Source organism: Neofelis nebulosa, chromosome 2 (genome assembly GCF_028018385.1).
Source record: "Neofelis nebulosa isolate mNeoNeb1 chromosome 2, mNeoNeb1.pri, whole genome shotgun sequence".
Lineage (NCBI taxonomy): Eukaryota > Metazoa > Chordata > Mammalia > Carnivora > Felidae > Neofelis > Neofelis nebulosa.
In genome coordinates, this window is record NC_080783.1 from 179,716,054 (window position 1) to 179,737,102 (window position 21,049).

The window sequence follows — 21,049 nt, forward strand, 5'->3', positions numbered from 1 at the left end:
CCCTCCCCCGTTCATGTTCTGTCTCTCTCTGTCTCAAAAATAAATGTTAAAAAAAAAAAAAATTTTTTTTAACACAAAAAAAAAAAAAAAAAAAAGAAAAGCTCCCAGGTAGAAGTTTAGCTGGGTACAAGGCAATTTTCTCTATCACATCCTATTCCCTAAACCCCTGTCCTCTGTGTATCTCACATAAAAGAGCTTTCACTGAATTGCCTTTTTGTGTTATGCACTGAGTTTTCATCAAAGAATAAGAAGGTATCTTGTAAGATGTTACTGCTATTTACTACATCACTATTGTTAAAAACAACTCTCACACTACCTGTATGAGTCCATTTATAATATCATCCCTATTGAGGTTCTGTAAAAAAAAATTTTAGGGGCGCCTGGGTGGCGCAGTCGGTTAGGCGTCCGACTTCAGCCAGGTCACGATCTCGCGGTCCGTGAGTTCGAGCCCCGCGTCAGGCTCTGGGCTGATGGCTCGGAGCCTGGAGCCTGTTTCTGATTCTGTGTCTCCCTCTCTCTCTGCCCCTCCCCCGTTCATGCTCTGTCTCTCTCTGTCCCAAAAATAAATAAAAAATGTTGAAAAAAAAAAATTAAAAAAAAAAAAAAATTTTAATTTGTAGTTAATTGCCCAGAAAAGCTTTACTTCCCTGTAAGGATATGGAATAGTATTTCCTCCTTATATGTAAAGAGAACTATATAGCTGATTATTTGCAGCCCAGCCACAAAAAGAACATGAATCACCATGTATGGTCTATATATTTATATTCTACTATTTTCCCTATAACCTTTAATTTCTTTTCCGATTATTTTTCCTTGGTCCTGATCTCTAATTTTAAATACTAAAAAAAAAAAAATGTTTTTAATGTGTATTTATTTTTGAGAGAGAGAGAGACAGAGCGTGAGTGGGGGAGGAACAGAAAGAGAGGGAGACACAGATCTGAAGCAGGCTCCAGGCTCTGAGCTCTCAGCACAGAGCCCGACGTGGGGCTCAAATCCACAAACCCCAAGATCATGACCTGAGCCAAAGTCAGACACAATCGACTGAGTCACCCAGGCACCCTTAATTTCAAATATTTTAATTTATACTCTATTAAAATGTTTCTACTATTAAAGTGTTTTTTCTGCAGTGTTTCAAATCATTTAATGGAATGAATTTTATTAATAAATAACCAACAAAGAGTTGTATCATAACCCTCAAAAAAGAATAATATGGAATCTGATCCAAATTCTTGCTTCTCCAGAGACCATGAATGCAGACAGCCATGTCTTAAACAATGAAGTTTTATGTGGATGAGGGCTGGGCACTGAAATGTACCATAATCACTGGATCACCTTAAAACTTTTGATTAGCAAATGGACTCACTATAGGCTCCTTTTTTTTTTTTTTTTAAGGCCCAGCACGGGGCTTGAACTCACAACCTGAGATCATGACTTGAGCTGAGGTCAAGTGTCAGACATTTAGCCAACTGAGCCGCCCAGGCACCCCATGTAGGAACCTAATTTTTATACTCCATGACGTCAGAACAGTGTCTCATTCATCACTATCATTCAGTATCTAGTATTACTGAGATAATTCTGAAAGAATAAATTTAGTTTATAACCTAAGATTCTCTCTTAAGTAATCTCTGCACCCAGTGTGGGTGGGGCTTGAACTCATGATCCTGAGATCAAAAGTTGCATGCTCTACCAACTGAGCCAGCCAGGCACCCCTAAAGGTTCTTATATTGTGTCTTTTAAAATCTGTGTCCTTAAAAAAAAAAAATCACTTCAATATACCATTTAAAGGGGCGCCTGGGTGGCTCAGTCGGCTAGGCGTCCGACTTTGGCTCAGGTCACTATCTCGCGATTTGTGAGTTCGAGCCCCACGTTGGACTCTGTGCTGACAGCTCGGAGCCTGCAGCCTGCTTCGGATTCTGTGTCTCCCTCTCTCTCTGCCCCTCCCCTACTTGTGCTCTGTCTCTGTCTCTCAAAAAGAAATAAATGTAAAAAAAAAATTTTTTTTTTAAATATACCATTTAGAAATGGCTTTCTTGTGTTAAGGAGAATATCATTTGAAAAAGAAAAACATAGTTCTCTTTTTGGTACATACGATTCTTGCTGCAGACATGTTGCATGGCCCAAACTGCCCATAGCTGGACTCCTGGTGTTGTGAAACAGCCAAGTAAAGGGAAAAATGGATTAAAGGACCTAAAGTTTCAAAAGAAAAAAAATAAAGTTACATCCTATACTTAGTGTCATTTCTAAAGCAATCATTCCTGAGCTTTTCATACTAGAAATTTCATCCAACTATTTTTAAACTAATATAAATGAATTATAGAGCATTTTTTCCTTGTCTTGAGACACTTGGGAAAGGATCATATTCATATAAAGTTTTGGTACAAAAGTTGGAAGGTGATCAGAACAAGGTACTGGCAGAAATATTTTTTTGGAAATATTCTTTTGGTATTGAAGATAAACATTTACGAATAACAGACCTTGTTTTGGAAACTGAGAAAAGGAGGAGTTAATTGGCAACTATCTGGTAGAAGACCACGAAAGTGAATACCAGCCTTTCAATTTCTACCAGTCCTCTGCCTTCTGCTCCAAAATAGATAGAACATAAGTTGGGGGAATCAAAAATGTTGGCACTATCAGCATTTGTGAAGTAGAGAACAAAAATAAGATGCAATAATGTTATTTATATGGCAATATGGAGTCCTGCAGGAAATTAGTAACTTAGCTCTGAAGTCACCTGTCATAAACAGTGAGGCATCCAATATGCACTTTAAGAAATTATCACAAACTGTTTCCCCAAACTAACCTGGTGCTACTTCCAGTTCTTTCAATGTGTCATCTTGTCCTGGACCTCTTTGCATTAAGACATTATCTCTTCTTCCTAAAATCTTCTGCCCCTACTTAGTTATCTCTCAAAATTCAGCTCATAATTTACTTCCTCTGGAGGCTTTTTACCATTTTCCATTGCATTTAAGTACTGTCATCTTTAATTTCATAGCATCCTATGTATATAACTAGCTTAATAGTGAATTATGTCTGATTCACATTTGGTGTCCCTCACTAGGCTGTAAGGTTCTTGTCTGTAGGCAACAGGTCTTTTTTTTTTTTTTTTTTTTCCCCAGATTAGCTTTGGATTCATCTTTTTTTTTTTTAAATATATGAAATTTATTGTCAAATTGGTTTCCATACAACACCCAGTGCTCATCCCAAAAGATGCCCTCTTCAATACCCATCTCCCACCCCCCATCAGCCCTCAGTTTGTTCTCAGTTTTTTTTTTAATTTTTTTTTTTTTTTTTTTTTTTAACATTTTTTAATTTATTTTTGGGACAGAGAGAGACAGAGCATGAACGGGGGAGGGGCAGAGAGAGAGGGAGACACAGAATCGGAAACAGGCTCCAGGCTCCGAGCCATCAGCCCAGAGCCTGATGCGGGGCTCGAACTCACGGACCGCGAGATCGTGACCTGGCTGAAGTCGGACGCTTAACCGACTGCGCCACCCAGGCGCCCCTGTTCTCAGTTTTTAAGAGTCTTTTATGCTTTGGCTCTCTCCCACTCTAACCTCTCTCTCTCTCTCTCTCTTTTTCTCCTTCCCCTCCCCCATGGGTTCCTGTTAAGTTTCTCAGGATCCACATAAGAGTGAAAACATATGGTATCTGTCTTTCTCTGTATGGCTTATTTCACTCAGCATAACACTCTCCAGTTCCATCCACGTTGCTACAAAGGGCCATATTTCATTCTTTCTCATTGCCACGTAGTACTCCATTGTGTATATAAACCACAATTTCTTTATCCATTCATCACTTGATGGACATTTAGGTTCTTTCCATAATTTGGCTATTGTTGAGAGTGCTGCTATAAACATTGGGGTACAAGTGTCCCTGTGCATCAGCACTCCTGTATCCCGTGGGTAAATTCCTAGCAGTGCTACTGCTAGGTCATAGGGTAGGTCTGTTTTTAATTTTTTGAGGAACCTCCACACTGTTTTCCAGAGCAACTGCACCAGTTTGCATTCCCACCAACAGTGCAAGAGGGTTCCTGTTTCTCCACATCCTCTCCAGCATCTATAGTCTCCTGATTTGTTCATTTTGGCCACTCTTACTGGCGTGAGGTGATATCTGAGTGTGGTTTTGATTATTTCCCTGATGAGGAGCGACGTTGAGCATCTTTTCCTGTACCTGTTGGCCATCAGATGTCTTCTTTAGAGAAATGTCTATTCATGTTTTCTGCCCATTTCTTCACTGGATTATTTGTGTTTCGGGTGTGGAGTTTGGTGAGCTCTTTATACATTTCGGATACTAGCCCTTTGTCTGATATGTCATTTGCAAATATCTTTTCCCATTCCGTTGGTTGCCTTTTAGTTTTGTTGATTGTTTCCTTTGCTGTGCAGAAGCTTTTTATCTTCATGAGGTCCCAATAGTTCATTTTTGCTTTTTTTTTTTTTTTTTTTTTTTTAAATTTTTTTTTTCAACGTTTTTTATTTATTTTTGGGACAGAGAGAGACAGAGCATGAACGGGGGAGGGGCAGAGAGAGAGGGAGACACAGAATCGGAAGCAGGCTCCAGGCTCTGAGCCATCAGCCCAGAGCCCGACGCGGGGCTCGAACTCACGGACCGCGAGATCGTGACCTGGCTGAAGTCGGACGCTTAACCGACTGCGCCACCCAGGCGCCCCTCATTTTTGCTTTTAATTCCCTTGCCTTTGGGGATGTGTCAAGTAAGAAATTGCTACGGCTGAGGTCAGAGAGGTCTTTTCCTGTTTTCTCCTCCAGGGTTTGATGGTTTCCTGTTTCATATTCAGGTTCTTTATCCATTTTGAGTTTATTTTTGTGAATGGTGTGAGAAAGTGGTCTAGTTTCAACCTTCTGCATGTTGCTGTCCAGTTCTGCCAGCACCATTTGTTAAAGAGACTGTCTTTTTTCCATTGGATATTCTTCCCTGCTTTGTCAAAGACTAGTTGGCCATACGTTTGTGGGTCTAGTTCTGGGGTTTCTATTCTATTCCATTGGTCTATGTGTCTGTTTTGTGCCAATACCATGTTGTCTTGATGATTACAGCTTTGTAGTAGAGGCTAAAGTCTGGGATTGTGATGTCTCCTGCTTTGGTCTTCTTCTTCAAAATTATTGGGGCGCCTGGGTGGCTCAGCTGGTTGAGCATCTGACTTCAGCTCAGGTCATGATCTCGCAGTTTGTGAGTTCGAGCCCCACGTCAGGCTCTGTGCTGACAGTTCGTGCTTCCGAGTCTGCGTCTCCATCTCTCTCTGCCTCTCCCCTGCTCATTCTCTGCCTCTCTCTCTGTCAAAAATAAATAAACTTAAAAAAAAAAATTACTTTGGCTATTTGGGGCCTTTTGTGGTTCCATAGGAGTTTTAGGATTGCTTGTACTGGCTTCGAGAAGAATGCTGGTGCAATTTTGATTGGGATTGCATTGAATGTGTAGATAGCTTTGGGTAGTATTGACATTTTGACAATATTTATTCTTCCAACCCATGAGCATGGAATGTTTTTCCATTTCTTTATATCTTCCTCAATTTCCTTCATAAGCTTTCTATAGTTTTCAGCACACAGATCTTTTACATCTTTGGTTAGATTTATCCCTAGGTAGTTTATGCTTCTTGGTGCAATTGTGAATGGGATCAGTTTCTTTATTTGTCTTTCTGTTGCTTTATTATTAGTGTATAAGAATGCAACTGATTTCTGTACATTGATTTTGTATCCTGCAACTTTGCTAAATTTATGTATCCGTTCTAGCAGACTTCTGGTGGAGTCTATTGGATTTTCCATGTATAATATCATGTCATCTGCAAAAAGTGAAAGCTTAACTTCATCTTTGCCAATTTTGATGCCTTCGATTTCCTTTTGTTGTCTGATTGCTGATGCTAGCACTTCCAACACTATGTTAAACAACAGCGGTGAGTGTGGACATCCCTGTCATATTCCTGATCTCAGGGGAAAAGCTCTCAGTTTTTCCCCATTGAGGATGATGTTAGCTGTGGGCTTTTCATAAATGGATTTTATGGTGTTTAAGTATGTTCTTTCTATCCCGACTTTCTCAAGGGTTTTTATTACGAAAGGATGCTGAATTTTGTCAAATGCTTTTTCTGCATCGATTGACAGGATCATATAGTTATCTTTTCTTTTATTAATGTGATGTATCACGTTGATTGATTTGCGAATGTTGAACCAGCCCTGCATCCCAGGAATGAATCCCACTTGATCATGGTGAATAATTCTTTTTATATGCTGTTGAATTCGATTTGCTAGTATCTTATTGAGAATTTTTGCATCTATACTCATCAGGGATACTGGCCTGTAGTTCTCTTTTTTTACTGGGTCTCTGTCTGGTTTAGGAATCAAAGTAATACTGGCTTCATAGAATGAGTCTGGAAGTTTTCCTTCCCTTTCTATTTTTTGGAATAGCTTGAGAAGGATAGGTATTATCTCTGCCTTGAACATCTGGTAGAACTCCCCTGGGAAGCCATCCGGTCCTGGACTCTTATTTGTTGGGAAGTTTTTGATAACTGATTCAATTTCTTTGCTGGTTATGAGTCTGTTCAAGCTTTCTATTTCCTCCTGATTGAGTTTTGGAAGTGTGTGGGTGTTTAGGAATTTGTCCATTTCTTCCAGGTTGTCCAGTTTGTTGGCATATAGTTTTTCATAGTATTCCCTGATAATTGCTTGTATTTCTGAGGGATTGGTTGTAATAATTCCATTTTCATTCATGATTTTATCTATTTGGGTCATCTCCCTTTTCTTTTTGAGAAGCCTGGCTAGAGGTTTCTCAATTTTGTTTATTTTTTCAAAAAAATAACTCTTGGTTTCGTTGATCTGCTCTACAGTTTTTTTAGATTCTATATTGTTTATTTCTGCTCTGATCTTTATTATTTCTCTTCTTCTGCTGGGTTTAGGCTGTCTTTGTTGTTCTGCTTCTATTTCCTTTAGGTGTGTTGTTAGATTTTGTATTTGGGATTTTTCTTGTTTCTTGAGATAGGCCTGGATTGCAATGTATTTTCCTCTCAGGACTGCCTTCACTGCATCCCACAGTGTTTGGATTGTTGTATTTTCATTTTTGTTTGTTTCCATATATTTTTAAATTTCTTCTCTAATTGCCTGGTTGACCCATTCATTCTTTGGTAGGGTGTTCTTTAACCTCCATGCTTTTGGAGGTTTTCCAGACTTTTTCTTGTGGTTGATTTCAAGCTTCATAGCATTGTGATCTGAAAGTGTGCATGGTATGATCTCAGTTCTTTTATACTTATGAAGGGCTGTTTTGTGACCCAGGATGTGATCTATCTTGGAGAATGTCCCATGTGCACTCGAGAAGAAAGTATATTCTGTTGCTTTGGGATGCAGAGTTCTAAATATATCTGTCAAGTCCATCTGATCCAATGTATCATTCAGGGCCCTTGTTTCTTTATTGACCATGTGTCTAGATGATCTATCCATTGCTGTAAGTGGGGTGTTAAAGTCCCCTGCAATTACTACATTCTTATCAATAAGGTTGCTTATGTTTGTGAGTAATTGTTTTATATATTTGGGGGCTCCCATATTCGGCGCATAGACATTTATAATTGTTAGCTCTTCCTGATGGATAGACCCTGTGATTATTATATAATGCCCTTCTTCATCTCTTGTTACAGCCTTTAATTTTAAAGTCTAGTTTGTCTGATGTAAGTATGGCTACTCCAGCTCTCTTTTGACTTCCAGTAGCATGATAGTTTGTCATCCCCTCACTTTCTTTTTTTTTTTTTTTTTTTTAATGTTTATTTATTTTTGAGACAGAGAGACACAGCATGAGCAGGGAAGGGGCAGAGAGAGAGGGAGACACAGAATGTGAAGCAGGCTCCAGGCTCCGAGCTGTCAGCACAGAGCCCGACGCGGGGCTCAAACTCACGGACTGTGAGATCATGACCCGAGCCGAAGTCGGACGCTTAACCGACTGAGCTACCCAGGCACCCCATCCCCTCACTTTCAATCTGAAGCTGTCCTCAGGTCTAAAATGAGTTTCTTGTAGACAGCAAATAGATGGGTCTTATTTTTTTATCCATTCTGATACCCTATGTCTTTTGGTTGGCGCATTTAGTCCATTTACATTCAGTGTTATTATAGAAAGATATGAGTTTAGAGTCATTGTGATGTCTGTAGGTTTCATGCTTGTAGCGTTGTCTCTGGTACTTTGTCTCACAGGATCCCCCTTAGGATCTCTTGTAGGGTTGGTTTAGTGGTGATGAATTCCTTCAGCTTTTGTTTGTTTGGGAAGACCTTTATCTCTCCTTCTATTCTAAATGACAGATTTGCTGGATAAAGGATTCTCAGCTGCATATTTTTTCTGTTCATCACATTGAAGATTTCCTGCCATTCCTTTCTGGCCTGCCAAGTTTCAGTAGATAGATCCATCACTAGTCTTATCGGTCTCCCTTTATATGTTAGAGCACATTTATCCCTAACTGCTTTCAGAATTTTCTCTTTATCCTTGTATTTTGCCAGTTTCACTATGATATGTCATGCAGAAGATCGATTCAAGTTACGTCTGAAGGGAGTTCTCTGTGCCTCTTGGATTTCAATGCCTTTTTCCTTCCCCAGATCAGGGAAGTTCTCAGCTACTATTTCTTCAAGTACACCTTCAGCACCTTTCCCTCCCTCTTCCTCCTCTGGAATACCAATTATGCGTAGATTATTTCTCTTTAGTGCATCACTTAGTTCTCTAATTTTCCCCTCATACTCCTGGATTTTTTTCTCTTTTTCTCAGCTTCCTCTTTTTCCATAATTTTATCTTCTAGTTCACCTATTCTCTCCTCTGCCTCTTCAATGTAGGCAACATGTCTTACTCATCTTTGAATTTCAAGAGCATAGAACAGGTCCTTGGCACTTTCTTCAATAAATGTGAAATGAAAGAAGAAATGATGAATGACAGGTAACAGAAAAAAGTGAAAATACTTCAATCCTTTTAAAACCAGTAAGAAGATAGATGCCTGAGGGAAAATACATTATACACCTGGTAGCAATAATCTCCAAGCAAGCGAAATGACTAGGTTAAGGGCTTAATATTAATTATCTTGCTAATTACCTGTATGCTACCATCTCACACTCTGGAGTTGGCCATTTCAAAATAGCTGAATGCTGCAAGACACAAGACACACAAGAAAGAATACAATATTTATTTAGCACTGCATTATTGCATTATGAAACTCTGATAGCTTAACTACAATGAATGTTTGTTTGTATGCTTCTAGAAAACACCAAATGACCTTACCAGATCATCCAGAAGAGAATTCCTCTGGCTACGGCTCAATGTCCAAGCTTGTTCACCTCTAGATATTAAATGGGCAATAATTCCAGCTGCAAAGTAACTGACTTCCACTTCAACACTATGCAGGAGGCTACTGATGTGGTCTATAAAATCTTTCCACATCAGTTCAGAATGCAATTCTTGCACTTCAGCTATATTATTCTGGAAGAAAAGAAGATATAAAAATTGAAATAATATGCATAATGGCTAAATGACCATTTGTATTCTAAGAAGGAACAGAGATTGTAACAATTTAAACACATATCTGCAGTGGCACCTGGGTTGCTCAGTTGGTTAAGTATCTGACTTTGGCTCAGGTCACGATCTCACAGTTTGTGAGTATGAGCCCTTCATCTGTCAGTGCAGAGCCCGCTTCAGATAATCTGTCTTCTTCTCTCTCTCCTCCCTGACTTGTGCCCACGCATGTTCTCTGTCCCTCTGTCTCAAAAATAAATAAACATTTAAAAAAATAAACATGTATCTGCATATACATAAAAGGTGAAGACTTTTGTTATGTTAGCACAGTGTGTTTATGGGTGATTTATTTTCTCTCCTCCCAAAACAATAAAATAATACAGAAACAGTAGTGAGTTCCTTTTTCAGGCAAAATGATGAGGTGGATAACCTAAAAAAATCCCCTGCTATAAAATATCTAGAAGTGATAGTGGGAAAACAGCTAACAACCTTTATTTGTTTGTATATTTATTTTAAAAATGTTTATTTATTTGAGAGAGCATGTGAACACAAGGGGGTCAGTGGGCAGAGAGAGAGGGAAAGAGAGAATCTAAAGCAGGCTCCGTGCTGCCAGCACAGAGGTTGGATGTGGGGCTCGATCCCATGAACTGAGACTTGATCATGAGCTGAGCCAAAATCAAGCATCAGACACTTAACTGACTGAGCCACCTAGGTGATCCAACAACCTTTAAATATGTAACCTGCTGGGATAAAAAGCAAATAGGGAACCAAACCAGAGCAGTAACAGGCCATCACTGACTTGTAGAGTCAAGAGCACTGGGTTTTAATAGCCATGCAAAGGCAGAAAGTAAGGCTAAAAACTGGAACTAAGACTTCACATATAAGACAAGGATTTTCAAAGTATCACACCTCAGAAAAAGAGTAGACTGACATAGGTGAATGAAAAAGAGGCCTATTGTAATCTGGGATCTGGCCTAAAAGGAAAAGTCTTCTCTTGCCATTTTCAATAAGGGGCTGTCCTCATGCAAGATTGTAGTTCAAATTTATACCATTTGTGTGGTCTGGAGAAACTCCAAGCTGAAAAGCAACAGTAACAGAGGTTGAAGAAAAACCAGGAAAGTTTGGTTATCAAGAAAGCAGAGAGGGGTGAGTGTATCAAGAGGACAAAGGGATTAGCAGTTCTGAATAATGTGGAGAGCATAAATAAAATGAAGGCAAAGAAGCATCCCTTTGAGCAATATAGTGATCGTTTTTTAAGATTTTTTATTTTTAAGTAATCTCTGCACCTAACATGGGGCTTGAACCTACAACCCTGATATCAAGAGTCACGTGCTCTACCAACTCAGCCAGCCAGCCACCCCTCATTATTAGTAATTTGTGTCTTAAAAATTTCACAGCCTTAGACCTCCACTGAATGCCAAAGTTTGACTGCTGGCCTATGTAAGGTAGACGTTTTATCTGGGCTTGGGATGTGATGGCTTCCTTACACAGTACATAAGGAAGACCTCTGTTCGCATGGGAAACAACTGAGGGGTTTCCAATTTAGACTATGGGTCTAAAGGATCTAAGATCCAACTTAACATACTGCTCTGAAGATTAATCCTCATTCTTAAAACTTAATTTGATCTACTATGAAACAATAATTTTCTTCCTAACATGTTGATTCCATTTCTTAGGAACCAAAACACTGAACTTTGGATTGTTAAGAGACTACTTGTTCCTTAGCTTAAGTCATTTTATAATAAATGAAAGTGAAAGGCATCATGTCCAAATGTATTCTCTGTAATGACTAACAAGTTTTCTTCTTCAACTATGAAAAAGAGGGTAGAAGAGACAAGTTTAACTATACACTACATGAATGTGTATAATCTATTTTTCCACCAGCATCAATGATTAATCATCGCTCCTCTCTAATCTCACATATTCAAATATGAAAAGGCATTTCCATTCATTTTTCTTCTTTCTTAACATTTTATTTACTGAGAGAGAGAGAGTGCATGGACCCACGTGTGCATGCACAGGGAGTAGGACAAAGAGAGAAAGAGAGAGAGAATCCAAAGCAGACTCCATACTACACACGGAACATTTACAAAGATCATATTCTGGGTCATACACAAGTCTTAATAAATTCCAAAGGACTCACATCAAAGTATGTTCTCTGACCACAAAAAATTTAGATGCAATATTTCAAAATAGGTTATTGAAAAAAAAATTCAAACACAAAGTAATGGAGAAAGATCTGGAAGAAAGCACACCAGGTTGTATTAATATTAATTACCTCATGGAAATGAAAATGATTGAAGTCTGGGGACAGAGTCTTAAGCTTTTCAAATACACTTTTGCACTGTTTCACTAGTTATAATAAGCATGTATTCTTTTTGAAATGAAAAAAAGCATTTTTAAAGCCCTATGGAAGCTCTCTTAAAGCCTTATGGAATACTTAAAATAAATTCCACCTTTCCTCTTGTGGTGATGTGAACCAACTTCTGTATCTAATAATCCCTATGAACCCTGAATAAAATAATCAAATACCTTCATTTATTTAATACTTCCCTATTTCTGGGAATTTAGGTCTTTTTACATTTTCTACTTTATATCAACCTGAAGCTACAGTGAACAGATAGGTCTTCTTTAAGTGCCAGCCCTTGGCTTTCCCCAAAATCCATCTCTCATTGCTCAGTATCTCATACTCTTGCATCTATAAAACAAACACTGATGTATATATATTTTACTCACTAATCTATGCCTCCCATGATCTAATTCCTCAAAAGCACAGATCTGCTCTAAAAAGAGCTTTTACCACACAGGCATGTTTCTAATGTTGCAGTGATTAAAGTTAACAAAACATTTGATCCTTCACCTTTATCTCAAATCCTAGAGGGCTCACTATGTTTTTTTAATTTTTTGTGTGTGTGATTTAAGCTCTTTTTTTTTAGTTTGCTTATTTTTGAGAGAGAGAGAGAGCATGAGTGAACAAGGGGCAGAGAGAGAGGTAAAAAGAGAATCCCATGAGGGGCAGAGAGAGGGAGAGAGAGAATCCCATGCAGGCTCCACACTGTCAGCTTGCAGCCTGAAGCGGGACTCAAGTTCACCTGCTGCAGGGCCTGAGCTCACCCGCTGCAGGGCTCAGAGCTCACTGGAAACAGGGCTTGAGCTCACCAGAAGCTGGCTCGAACTCACAAACTGTGAGATCATGACCTGAGCTGAAATCAAGAGTTGGGACACTTAACTGGCTGAGCCACCCATGTGCCCTTGGAATATTTAATTTGTTAAGCAGTCTTTTAAGTAGTAATTATTAATTACCAAACATAGCATGTGAGAACACTTACAATTTAGTGAGATTTTTTAATGACATTTTCCCCCCGATTATAAAAGTAAAATTGGCCCACTATAAAGCTTTGTATTATTCCAAAAAATATAGAGAAAATTATGTAATTTATATTTTTCCTTTTAATGTGGTGAAAATCCTAATATGTATACATTGTTTTATGGCCTGCTTTTTTTGCCACTTCATTATATTGTATATATTTTCTGATGTCATTAAGTGTTTACAAATAGAGAAACAACTTTCAATGTATTATCTCAGAAGAAAAATAATTAATTACAGCTTGGAATTTAGCAGGAAATATTTATATCTTACCAAAAGTCCTAGAACTTTCTGTTGAATGGATGACTCAGTTGGGAAAGACTGTAAAAAGAAAGAAAAACCTGTAACTACGTAAAGAATCAAATATAATAAATGAATATTTTAATCAATCAATGTCAAAACTATAGGCTAAATTCCCATTCTAACCTCTAGAACCCGCATGAAGAGTTCTAACCCTTGGTTTTCAATAAAATGTCTGCAAGTGGTTGGAGATTCGTCTGTGAGGTTCCAAAGTGCACTCAAAGTAAACTTCAAAGTAGTGTCCACTGAATTTTGATTGGTTTTCTGCTTCACTATTTGAAGAAGTTGCTGAAAGAAGGAAAATACAATGAATTTCTTATCACTAAGCTGTTACTACAATTGGTGGTAATAATTACAAGTCATGAGGATTGGTCTTGTGGCTTAAAACATTTCCTAGAAAGGTTTTTATAAGTACAACAACCAGCTTCTTGGATAAGATTTTTCCTTCAACAAGAAAAAAAATATAGGATCTTCAGAAATCCTTTATTATTCTCATCATCCCTAAAATCTAATACCCTGTAAATAAAATAAAACGCAAAATGATTAAAGCTTAGGACAAACTATCTTACCCAATCAGTCATAGCATATATTCATTTCAGATCCTGGGATAAAAAAAGTGGAGGGGGAGAAGGGGAAATGAAACTAACATTTATTATAAACATCAGCAAATTATATCCTATATTGTAATACTGTTATACCCATTTTTTGGGGAAAGGAAATTGTGAGAAATATTAAGTAATTTGATCATAGTCAACTTAGTATGAGAAAATAAGAACTGAGAGACCTAATTCTATATAATTCTAAGTTTTCCTTAAGAAAAAAAAAAGGACAAATTACATATAATAGTAAGAGAATTAAAATCTACATTGGCTTTGAATAACATCACAGCTTTGAAATTCCCTTTGTAAATCATTTCTACTATAGCCTTACCCTAAGAAATTTAACTTTGAAAAGTGAATGTTTTGAGACCTAGATAAGGCACCCATAACTCCATTTTTAGATAATAATTTGGCGGGGGGGAAGGGTGCTCCGCTCAAACAGATACAAGAAAACATTAACGAACACTATTACTTAACGTTACATACAATTCAGGAAAAATTTTTTAAGAAACAAAAACATCTAGGTGCAATTATGTAACTTAATAAGCATAGTGCCTAGGAGTGTGGTACTAGAATTTGCATCTGTGTAACCTTGTTTGCTAATTTAATTCTTTGATTCCTCATCTGCAAATTGTGGATGATAATTAAGAGCTTCAAAAAAAGAGAAAATAAAGCTAGTGATTACCACTACTACTGCTACTAATTTCCGCTTAAACTAAGCTTAATTTTCCCCCAAAGCATGTAAGTGGATGACTTCCTTAAAATCTTTAACTATACCTCCAGCCAAAATTACTGAAACACATACATAGCAATAAATAGCCATATTTAAAACTAAAAATATCATTCCTGAAAATAGTAAAAACTAAGTAAAAGTAGCGTCCTTTTCTACTTATCTAACATATATCGTATTTTGTGCTAAGTACTTAGCATATATTCCTTCTTAATTTTTTTTTAAAGTAAGCCCTATGCTCGATGTGGGGCTTGAGCTAATGACCCCAAGATAAGAGTCACATGCTCTATTGACAGCCGGTCAGGCACCACCCCTTCAATTAATCTTAATTTCCTTTTCATTTAATCTTCATAATAACTGTATAAGGTAGTTTATAGAAACTACAGCTAGTAAGTGATAAAATTAGGAATAAACCCAGATATGTTGACTCCAGAATTCCTACTCTTTCTATCATACCATCAACAGCATTCTCCTCTCTTTACATTACTATTTTCACTCATATTGCTATTATTATACTTGGTAGGTTATATTACAACCATGTCTACGTAACTATTTTCTCTACTACTTCTTATAGACAGACTACAGACTATTCTGTTCATAATTTCTTATGAACAGAAATTATAGATATAATTCGATGTGAATCCCTCATCTAGTAAGGTGGTAGAAATTTGCTAAGTATCCTATACATATTTATCAAAGGAATGACTTTCTCATTATATACATAACTCGTAAATCATAAAAAAAAAGGGAATCTTTCGGGGTGCCCGGCTGGCTCAGCCGGTAAAGCGTGTGACTGTTGTGGGTTGAGCCCCATGTCAGGTGTAGAGATTACTTAAAAATAAAATCTTAAAAAGGGGAAGTCTTTCATTTGCCTTTTCTATCTACCATTATTGTTCACATACATCATGACAGGATTGTAACAAGAAACTCTGAAGTGTACTGCTTTCCTCCACTCTTCCCAAGAACACTGTTTATATTTATTTTCTTTAAAGCTTTTAAACTTTTCATTGTTCACTATATCATCTCCTCAACTGAGTGTAAGCAAGCAAAATCATTTGTCAGTTATCTAAATTATCTTTTCCCCCCAAAGCATGTAGCACAATCTTATGCCTATGGCAGTGTCTACATTTTCTTCATAAATAACAAAATAACAGAATTTTAGAACTAGATAGGATCTTAAGGCTTATTTAGGTTCCAATGGTTCACATAATTTGTCTAAATTGACAAATTGAGTTTACAAGTTAGATCCTAGGTCATCGGACTCCTAGTTCAGGGCTCTTCCCACCTCTGTTAGGGAATAAAGCTACCTCTATGAAAATAAGTGAATACATCCAGTTAAAAGTAATGAAATACCAGAAGATAACACAACACTGCCTGAAAACAATGAAAATGAAAACTCTCTAATGATCTGCATAGAGGGTATAACAGACTTACCCTGACAATGAAGAGTTCAGCACCAAGCTGTGCAGTTTGTTCTGTAGAAAGCTGTAAGCAAGCAGATGACAAAGTAAATGTCCAAGAACTCACTAGTTAGTGTCAGTTTAATAACATTCACTGTAACAAACTCTAAAGGTCAGACTAAAATCTTTGATTAACATGCAGTTCTGCAATACTGAATGTAGACTGAACAAACAGACTGGCGAAGAGGTGTACTAACTTTTCTGGCATATAGATTTTGGGGGAAGTAGTAACTGTAATGGGAAATAGCTGCCTACATAAAATTATTCAATCATAGCAGTTCAGGTACCTTGGCAGCCAGGATGGAAATGATAGCAACTGCCATCCTTTGCATGTTTTGATCCTCATGGTTGCAGAGCCACTGCATGACAAGCTTGGCTGCTTCAAACCTGAAAACACACAAGAGGGTTTCATGAATGAATCCTGGAGGCTCAAGCACAGTCTTACAGCTTTAGCTGAGCTGATGCTACAGTTCAGGTAGGTGCGAAAGAAAGGGAAAATTCCTCTTAACTGATACAGAATAACAATTATACTTTGTGTTCTGGAGCCGGTGCCTCATTATTAATTCTGAAACTTTGTAAAGAAACAAGAGTTTGGAAAATATCAAAACTATCCGGCATTCATTTTCTAGATTGTAACATATTTCTATTCTGTAGTGATTTCTACACTGTATTGAGTTTTTTCTGGGTTCCTTACAGTACCTAGCACAACAGAAATAAATATTCATTCATTCATTCACAAACATTTATTGAGCCCTTTCTTTGTTCCAGATATTGTTCCTGGTGCTGGAGATCGAGTAGTGAACAAAACAGGAAAATATCTCTACTCTCATAGAGCTTACATCGCAGTATGGACACCAGATCATAAACCAAACAAGTAAAACCTATGGTATATGCTATAGAGAAAAAAGGAGTAAACAGGTAAAAAGGATAGGAAATGTTGAATTTTAGGTACGGTAACTAGGAAAAGCCTCACTGAAACTTTTAAGGAAGTAAGAGAGCTGGCCATGTGGATATCTAGGGGAAAAGCATTCCAGGCAGAGGGGAAGGTAGATACAAGGACCCTGAATAGGGAGTATGCCTGGAGGTTTTGAGAAATAGCATGGAAGCCAGTGAGGCCAGAACAGAGAGAACAACAAGAAGTGTAGTACCAAGAGATGAAGTCATTAAAAAAATAATAATAATAATTAATTAATTTTTAAAAATTTAAAAAAGAGATGAGGTCAGAGGTAACAGGGGGGGACCAGATCTTAGTCTTTGTAAAGAATTAGCTTTTATTCCAGATGAGATGGAAAGCCATAGAAAGATCCTAAGCAGAGATATGACATGAACTGACTTATATTTTTAATAGGATTATTCTATTAGCTGTGTTTAAAATGAACTTCAAGAGGGCAAAGAAAGAAGCAAAGAGAACAGTTCAGAGGCTACCACATGATTCAGGACAGAAATCACTTTTAGCCCAGTCCAAGTGGTAGAAATGGAAGTGAAGAGAAATGGTTGAATTCTAGATATATTTTGAAGATAACTGGCTTTGTCAAAGGACTGAATGTGGGGTGTGAGACAGGAGAGAAATCAGGACACCACCACAGAATATATCTGATTATCTTACCCACAATTTCATCTTTCAAGACTCAGCTCATATATCACTTCCTCTGAGAAGCTTTCCTTGACAAGTTTATCACTGCCTTCTCACTGCTCCTTAGCATTTGTTTGTAACTCTGTCAGAGAGCTGTGGTTATCTGTAGCCTCACCTGTTCCTTGGGGTAAAGGACCATATCCTATTTAGCCCTCTTTACCAAGAACTCATTATAGAGCTTTACACACAAACAGTGTTTAATACATGCTGGCTGAATTTGATATAAAGTACTCCTCTGCAAATTCCATCAAATTTACTGTTGCCTCCTTTCTATTCCCAAGGCCATCTCTGATTGTTTTATGATAGATTCCTAATGGGCCATTCTGCCTCCATTGTTTTCCCTTCAATTTGTGTCTACACATCAGTAATACATAAATCTGTCAGAAAACTTAGTTATGATGTCACTCCTGTATTCACAGTATTTTTGGACTCTAACAATGGGCCCATACTTTCACATCTTTTTTCCTGCCTACCCTATGCTTACTGCTTGTTAGTCCCCAAACGTGCCCTAGTTATGAGTTAAGATAGCTTGATAGTTAACAGCACAGATTCTGAACTTCCTTGCATTTTTGGGGTTTGAATTTTAGTTCTACCTAATGTTGCTGATATAATAAAATAAACTCTTTTTTTTAAATTTTTTTTAATCTTTATTTATTTTTGAGAGAGAGACAGCGTGTGAGCAGGGGAGGAGCAGAGAGAGAGGGAGACACAGAATCGGAAGCAGGCTCCAGGCTCTGAGCTGTCAGCACAGAGCCCGATGCAGGGCTTGAACTCATAAACCATGAGATCATGACCTGAGCTGAAGTCGGATGCTTAACCGACTGAGCCACCCAGGCGCCCCTAAAATAAACTCTTTTACCATGTGAAGCAATGCCATAAAGTCATTAAGCATATCACACACACTGAATTCAGTCTGGATTCAAGTATCATTTCTACCACTTACTAACTTTGGGGACCTAGGGCAATTTCCTTAATCGCTATGAACTTCTATTTCTTCACCTGCAAAATGATAAGATCTATTCTATAGGACTGTTGTGAGGATTAAACGATACTACACATAAAGCTTAAGATTTAGTATGGAACTTGGCACATACCAAGCTTTTGATAAAGGTAATTTTTTACAGGTATTATTATCAACTTCTTCTGTGCCTTTATTTGTGCAGTTCCCACAACATAAAATAATCAATTCAACCAGCTCTCATCTTCAAAGCAACACAGCATGGATGTAAAAAGTAGAGGTTCTGGGGGCGCCTGGGTGGCGCAGTCGGTTAAGCGTCCGACTTCAGCCAGGTCACGATCTCGCGGTCCGTGAGTTCGAGCCCCGCGTCAGGCTCTGGGCTGATGGCTCGGAGCCTGGAGCCTGCTTCCGACTCTGTGTCTCCCTCTCTCTCTGCCCCTCCCCCGTTCATGCTATGTCTCTCTCTGTCCCAAAAATAAATAAAAAACGTTGAAAAAAAATTAAAAAAAAAAAAAAAAAAGTAGAGGTTCTGGAGCCATTCTGGATTTAAATCTAAATTCTGCTACTTGCTATCTTATCACCTTAAGAAAGCTACTAAACCTCTCTATGCCTCTGTTTCTTCATCTATAAAATTAAGATTACAAAAGTAACGATTTCACAAGACTGTTTGTAAGGACTGAATAAGCATAAGTAAAACATTTAGCATAGCATCTGGCAATAGGAAGTGCTTTATACAGGTTAGTTGTTATCTTTATGATCTCAAATGCCATCACTAACATGAAATCTTTAATGATCACCAATCAGATGAAATCTTTCCCTCCTCGTTTGGGGGCCCAATGCATTCTGTCATCTTCTTCTATGAAAAATTCTGTCTTCTGTTATACTCATTTTTCATTCATTCATCCACCAAACATCCACTTAAGCACTAGAGACAAAGAGATTAACCAATCACAATCTCTGACCACAAAGAAGCTCAAATCTAGCAGAGTGCATTGGCTAGAGCAGAGGTAAGTAAACTATAGCCTACATATAGTGATTTTAGTAGCTGTGGGTCCAGCTGCCTGTTTTCTAAAGTTTTATTGAAACATAGTAAAATCCCCATTTTTTATATGTTGTCTATGACTGCTTTGGAGGTACACTGGCAGAGTTAAGTAGTTCCAACAGAGACCCTATGGCTCATAAGCCCAAAATATTATTTGCTGCCCCTTTAAAAAAATTTGCCAAATCTTCGGTTAGTTGATACTTTTCTTTTAGGAGAGTGAGTATGTCCTTCCTACATATGACTTCATGTAATCAGTACAGATGCTCAATATTTATAAAATAAAATTAGTAATCTACATGAGATAGCTGTTGTTATATTTTTCTCCAAACTATTTATTTGAAATAGTAAATGGAACACCTCATTCCTCAGCTGTGCCAGATAACAGTGTACTGTTACCTGAATAAAAGTAAATCACAGTAAAATTGCTGCTTGAGATATACACTTTTCATAAAACCATAAGATATATTTTTTCAAAATACCACCATTAAAAAATATTTAAAATATTAAGATGACAAAAAAAATCACCTTTTTAGCTCTCAAATCACAGTATCCTAGAAAACAAGGGAATCGTTTATACTTATTTGAATCCAACTATCTAACCTCCCTTAACCTCTGGTTAAGAAGTTTCTTCTATAACTCAGTATCAAATAACAGTAATAATAAGAGATATGATACAGAGAAAAGAACACTGGACCTAGAACTAGAAGACTTGAGTCTTTCTAGCCTTGTAGTCACTAGACACAAAACTCTGATCAAGACATGGAATCTAAGTGCCTCGGTTTCTTCAGCCTACAATATTGTGTGGATATTCTAAAAACCATAATATAAAAATATACATTTTTAAGCAAAGGGCTATGAAAACAGGGGCCAATCTGCTATCAGGAATGTCAAAGTACTAAATTAGAGAAAGTAGAGTTAGCATTTCATAAGTTAATGCACAATCCCATCCACATAATTAACTGTACAGCAAGGATATCCCAACTGGTAAGAAATGGCCCAAGACAGACTTTGCCCCATTTTAAGTTCTAGGGCTATCACTTGCCTGTTGAATGGAACATCTTGAAGGATCCGGTCACTGCAAAGTGAAAGGAGGCAATTCTTCTGTAACTAAAGAACCAAAGGGAGAAAAAAATTCCTGAATGAAATATTGCTTTGTTATTTTTTAACCAGGGGTAGCCTTTATAAAAAAAGGTGGCTGATGAAATACCAATGATTTCTTACAACTTTTATTCTGCCCACCTATTGTTGAAAGACTAACTTCCACTGGACCCATACAAGTTTACTTGCACATTTTTTTTTTGTCTCCATTAGACAAGATAGGATAATAAACAGAATTAATACCAGCTAATCTCCTTCCCTTCTGGTGGCCTTTGGATGGATCTTGCTTTTTCCTCTGTCCACCTGGCTTCCAGAGGCCACAAAAGCCAAAGCCTAAAGTTCATCCAATTTGGCAACTGCCCTCAATGAGGGAAGCTATCTTTAATGA

General features: G+C 37.6%; 1 protein-coding gene across 1 annotated transcript in view; it reads right to left on the minus strand.

Moving 5' to 3' along the window:
* The window catches only part of ZYG11B (zyg-11 family member B, cell cycle regulator), a 90,956-nt gene that overhangs the window by 22,180 nt on the left and 47,727 nt on the right, over positions 1-21,049 (minus strand). The window contains exons 6-13 of the mRNA XM_058717365.1: positions 20,606-20,670; positions 16,218-16,317; positions 15,905-15,955; positions 13,268-13,429; positions 13,115-13,162; positions 9,244-9,441; positions 9,058-9,110; positions 2,090-2,187 (exon numbers count right to left, since the gene is read on the minus strand). Coding sequence (XP_058573348.1) covers positions 2,090-2,187; positions 9,058-9,110; positions 9,244-9,441; positions 13,115-13,162; positions 13,268-13,429; positions 15,905-15,955; positions 16,218-16,317; positions 20,606-20,670 — 775 coding nt within the window. The remainder of the gene's footprint in view (positions 1-2,089; positions 2,188-9,057; positions 9,111-9,243; positions 9,442-13,114; positions 13,163-13,267; positions 13,430-15,904; positions 15,956-16,217; positions 16,318-20,605; positions 20,671-21,049) is intronic.